At 44.0% G+C, this 5,138-nt stretch overlaps 1 protein-coding gene across 1 annotated transcript; it reads left to right on the plus strand.

Annotated features, from left to right (window-relative positions):
- Positions 1–3,532: 3,532 nt before the first annotated feature.
- Positions 3,533–4,783, plus strand: LOC147823181 (RWD domain-containing protein 1-like). Its single transcript, XM_087194355.1, has 2 exons — positions 3,533–3,640; positions 3,803–4,783. Exons 1-2 carry the CDS (start codon positions 3,533–3,535, stop codon positions 4,319–4,321), a joined length of 627 nt encoding a protein of 208 aa, XP_087050481.1. The 3' UTR covers positions 4,322–4,783.
- Positions 4,784–5,138: the final 355 nt, after the last annotated feature.

Consider the following 5,138-nt stretch of genomic DNA (forward strand, 5'->3'; position numbering starts at 1 on the left):
ATGCTGTCTGTATTTTGACTGGGGTTGTGTTAAATCTGTATATCAGTTTTGGGAGCATGGGCATTTTGACAATATTGGCTATGCCTATCCAGGAGCAGGGGACATCTGTCCATTTTCTGATTTCCTCTTCAATCCAGTTATCTTATATTCATATATCACTTTAAAAAGGAAAATAATTTTTAAATTGTAGAAATGCATCTGTTTTGAAGAAGGGACTCACCAATGCATAAATATTGTAATTTAAAATGAAATTTTAAGGTTGATTACATGTACACGTAAGACTCAAGTCACCATTCACTTAGCTTTACCTGGCTTCCTCCCATTTACTTGACCGCCCCAAGTCTGATCCTTCCCTGAAGCCCAGTCTGGGACCATCTTGCCTATGGAATAGAGTAGAGCCTACCTGAGGGTGTTTGCGGCTGAAAATGACCATCCGAGCTGGCCTCAGCATCGGACCTGACACACAATAAGTGATGCTAATGGTTGTGAGGGTGCTTTTCCCAGATACTGCAGACAGCCTTTGGCCTCTTTATTCTGTGACCATACAAAGCATTACCTATATCTTTTTTTTTTTACATTTACTCTTCTATTTTAGATTCTGTGGTTTTATAGCCATGATGAAATAGTAGTGTCCTTAATAGGCAATACAAAACTTGTCAAGTTGGATTAGAATATCAACCTCTGCTTTTCTTACAAGCAATCTGGCCTTCATTTTGACTTTATTCTCAGCAGAAAAAGAAAATGCCAGCAGGAGTGAGGAGGAGTTCACCGTCTCTTCTCGGAGATGAAGCCCTTGAAAACCAGGGTGGTCCCAGGAGAGCGCAAAACCTTGAGAGCTCATCTGGTGCCTGCTTGGAGCTTTCTCTCAGAGGAGGACGTTTTCAGATCACACAGTCCTTTGTGTGGGGGTGATCAGCACCGAATTTCTTTGCTTAATAGTAGAAAATATGACTTCTGTTATCATCACACAACCTTTAGAGCTGGGATGTGTGCTCGGTTGCTTTAAAACTAACCGAAAAATGAATCTTACATCACATATTGCACTGACATGCAGGTCCCACATTTGTCAAAATTTGTTGGTAGAAATAGCCACGATACTGAAGTGTGAATGTTTGGTTATGCAGAAATAGTTGCATATTTTTTAATAACAATGTGATGTACCTATGTGGATGATGCAAGTTTTGTATCAAGTTTTGATGTGAAGAAAGATGTCTATATTAAGATCTTTTTTAAAATAAAATAAAGACTTTGTAGGGATTATTAGCTAATTAGCAAAAAGTGAAGAGAGGAAACAGACTAAACATCTATAATGGCCATTTCATCTGCTGAGGCTGAGTACTGCTTCACTGGACATTTCCAGAAAGCCTTTTCTCATGGCAGAAATTGAATAGATATGTGCTAATTAAACAAAATATCTTAGATGAATGGTAGTTTTTCAGTCCCCAAAAGAAACTCCTTATCTTAATTCCAAACAGTAAAACTGATCAAAATACTTAGGTGCTCTCTTCCCAGTTCTCTGACTCAGTCCTCTTTCCAACCTGTGTCCCAAAGACGTATCTTTAGTCAACAGTTTGATCAGGAAAGTGAAGTTACTTTTAATAGATGCTGAATCAAAACTTAATTGGGAAGATATTCTGTCAAGTAAAAATGCAGCAATACATTTCAGAGTCATGTGTCAAAGATTTTTGGATTTTTTGCTTTCTGTGCCTTTGCACTAGTGTGTAGAAGACAGTGGTTCTATCCTCATTTTGTACCTTGATTGCCTAGAAAATACCAGAGGAAAGTATTTTTTAGGGGAGATGGATGCAGAGAGGAGGCAGAATTGCCAGTGCAACTGTCTTTAATTCTCTACTGTATGTGTAAGGATAAGTTTGTTTGTTTATTTATTTATTTATTTATGGTACCAAGGATCGAACTACGGTACTTGCACTTGCATAGCAGGTGGCGAAACCACTGAGCTAAATCCCCGGACGATAACTTTATTTTTAATGATTTAAATAGATACAGTTTTGAGTGAAATTTCTTATTAAAGCTTCTAAATTAGAAGTGTACTAGGGTGTGTCAGTCAGTGCTCACTAGGCAAACAGATTTAATGCGAGACATACAAGTATAAAAGAATTTACGAGATTGGCTTACAGTGGCTGCCCGCAGAGTCAGGTGCAGAAAAATGCAAAGGGGCTGCACTGGGGATCCGAAGGGTCCAGTCGAAGGCCTGGAGCTCACTGTAGTGCCCTGCGCAAATCCGTATCAGGAGGCCGAAGGGTCTGCGATGGAGGCTGAAGGAGGCTGGAGTCTGCGCTGGAAGCCAGGAGACGACGTCCAAGGTGAAGGTGAAGGTGAAGACTGGAGCTCCTCCGAAGAAACAGAAGCAGCCTTCCTTCTTTGCTTTCCTTTTTCCCGGGCAGGCGGCAAGCCTACTGGTAGTTGGTGCCACCCACACCCAGGGTGAGGCTTCTGTCTGCAGTAAATCCCTGCGGCCACACCCGGAAGCACGCTGATCAGTCTGGTTGGGTGTTTCTTACTCAAGGAGACACAGTGAGTTCACTGTCACATAGGGATTCAGCGAAAGGGGTCCTCACCTCAGAGAAACTTTAGCCTGAGCTCGGATCCATAGTCACCGCCCCCGCCCAAGACAAAAACCTCTAATAGGACTCACGTAGGCAGACACTGACCAAGCCCCTCCGGTCACCTACAGGCTTGGGGTTCCCGACGACGCGGCACTGACCGCTAGAGGGCACTGTGGGACTGAGCGGAGCTCCGAGTTTTCAGCAGTGATTTCGTGGACGTGGCCAGAGGTGCTGGGCCCCACATAAAGCCCAGTAAAGAATTGTGCACTTATGGCAGAGCGCTTGAATGCCCCGAGTGACATATTTGTGAAGGGGAAAACACTTGTACTTAATTATCTATCCCTATAACCCATTTTACATATGAACAGAAAGTATTGTTATACATTTTAATAAACACTAAATTTTCTTTAACTTGGAGATGAAGTCCTATTACAATAAACAATTCAAAGTCCTTGGGTTTTGTCCACCTTTGTATAACGTACGTACCTTAACGGCTATGTATTTCTGGTGTCTATTATGAATGGACTTGCTATTTAAAGGAAATCTTGGCAGCCGAGCCGGGCGCCATCGGCAGGGGCGGGGCTGCTGAGAGCTTTTATGAGGCCCTGGGTGGCCCGAGACCCCAGGACCCTGAGCTGTGATTCACCCGCCCCTGCTTGTGTCCCCCACCCCAGGATGCTTGGACCAGACAGATCTCCATCCCTGAGATCGTCATCCGGGCCACCGAGGGCGACAGCTCACTCACCACGTCCAGCTTCGCCTGGGGCTGCATAGCTGCAGGACACCATCGCGCAGCTGCAGGAGGCTCCAGGCCCAGGCGAACAGCCCTACAGGCGGGGCGGGATCTGCTTCTTTTAAAAACCCTGTCTTCGTGGCTCAGCAGGCCAGGCCTGGCTGGAGGCCTCGGGACTCGGCTGTGGCGCGCTGAGAGTCGGCGTGCTCCACGGGCAGCAGCCAAGGCCACGATGACAGACTACAGCGAGGAGCAGCGAAACAAACTGGAGGCGCTGGAGTCCATCTACCCTGACTGCTTCACAGTATTATCAGAAAATCCACCCAGCTTCACCGTCACTGTGACCTCTGAGGCTGGAGAAAATGATGAAACTGTCCAGACTACCCTCAAGTTTACATAGAGTGAAAAACACCCAGATGAAGCTCCTCTTTATGAAATATTTTCCCAGGAAAACCTAGAAGATAATGATGTCATAGACATTTAAAAATTATTAGCGTTATAGGCTGAGGAAAATCTTGGTGTGGTCGTGATCTTTACTCTAGTGACAGCAGTACAAGAAAAATTAAATGATATAGTAGATCAGATAACAACGAGAAGAGAGGAAGAAAAGAAACTAAAAGAAAAAGAAGCAGAAGAAGCAGAGAAGCAATTATTCCACGGCACCTCTGTTACAATTGAGAATTTCTTATGTTGGAAAGCCAAGTTTGATGCAGAACTCTTGGAAATTAAAAAGAAACGGATAAAAGAAGAGCAAGCAGGAAACAATAAATTAAGTGGCAAACAGCTGTTTGAAACCGATCATAATCTTGACAGGTCTGACATCCAGTTCTTGGAGGATGCTGGAAATAATGTGGAAGTAGGTGAGTCTTTGTTCCGGGAACTGGGTGACTTGGAGCTGGAGGATGTTGAGGACGGCCCAGACTACAACCCTGGGGCCCAGGGAGTGACTCAGAGGACTGATGCACCATCTCCGGAGAGCTCCACAGCCACAGCATCTGTGGCTGTGCTGAGAGGTTTTTAATTTTCCTTTCTTTTTTTTTCTAAGAAAAAATAACTCTCAGGAGAATATTCTTCTGATAACTTTCACCATTGAACTTAATAAACTGACCATAAAACTTCAGAAAAAAAAAAAGCCTGTCTTTTCTCAAGGCACCTCTAAAGATTTTTAAATTGTCTCATATCAGTCAAGTTGAGATTTGTAAGAGCTTCATTTTTAATTTGTAATACAACTTTAAACCTGATTTTTCCTCAAAAAGTCAACAAACAATGGCCAGGGGTTTAGCTCAGTGGTTCTGCCACCTGGCCAGCAAGCACAAGGACCTGAGTTCAATCCCCGGTACCAAAAAGAAAAACAAGTCACCAAACTGCAAGCACCCGTTAAGAAAACTTTTAATAAAAAAGAGAGGAAGAAAGAAAGCTCACTCAGACCTCAGACCTTCTGCCACTCCTTCATGTTTTAAGCTGTCTTTCAAATTTTCTAGATATATGCACTTTTTTCCTTTTTTTTTTTTTTTGGTACTGGGGATCGAACTCCTGTCCTTGCACCTGCGCAGCAGGCCGTGAAACCACTGAGCTAAATCCCTGGCCCCTTCCTATATGTTTTTTATTACTGATTTCCAACCCAGTTGCCTTTGTAGTCAAACAGTGCAGTCTACACGACACCAGCTATGAAACTTTTCCGGCACCTTTATGACCTCGTGCCTGGCAGGTGTCATAAACGTGTCACGTGGGCTCCAGGAGAATCCCATTGCCCCGTGGGGGACACAGCGGTCGGTATCTGTCCATTAGCTCGGCCCATTCGCTGTGCTGTCACGTCTTCTACAGCCTTGTTATTATTT

This window comes from Heterocephalus glaber, unplaced genomic scaffold (genome assembly GCF_053883595.1).
Source record: "Heterocephalus glaber isolate CG9 unplaced genomic scaffold, H.glaber_assembly_v1.0 deba00001600, whole genome shotgun sequence".
NCBI classification, from domain to species: Eukaryota; Metazoa; Chordata; class Mammalia; order Rodentia; family Bathyergidae; genus Heterocephalus; species Heterocephalus glaber.

Coding starts and splice junctions, on each gene's coding strand:
- LOC147823181 (XM_087194355.1), top strand. CDS start 3,533: ATGACAGACTACAGCGAGGAGCAGCGAAACAAACTGGAGGCGCTGGAG. Junction 3,641..3,802: donor CACCCAGCTTCACCGTCACT/GTGACCTCTGAG, acceptor TTAGCGTTATAG/GCTGAGGAAAATCTTGGTGT.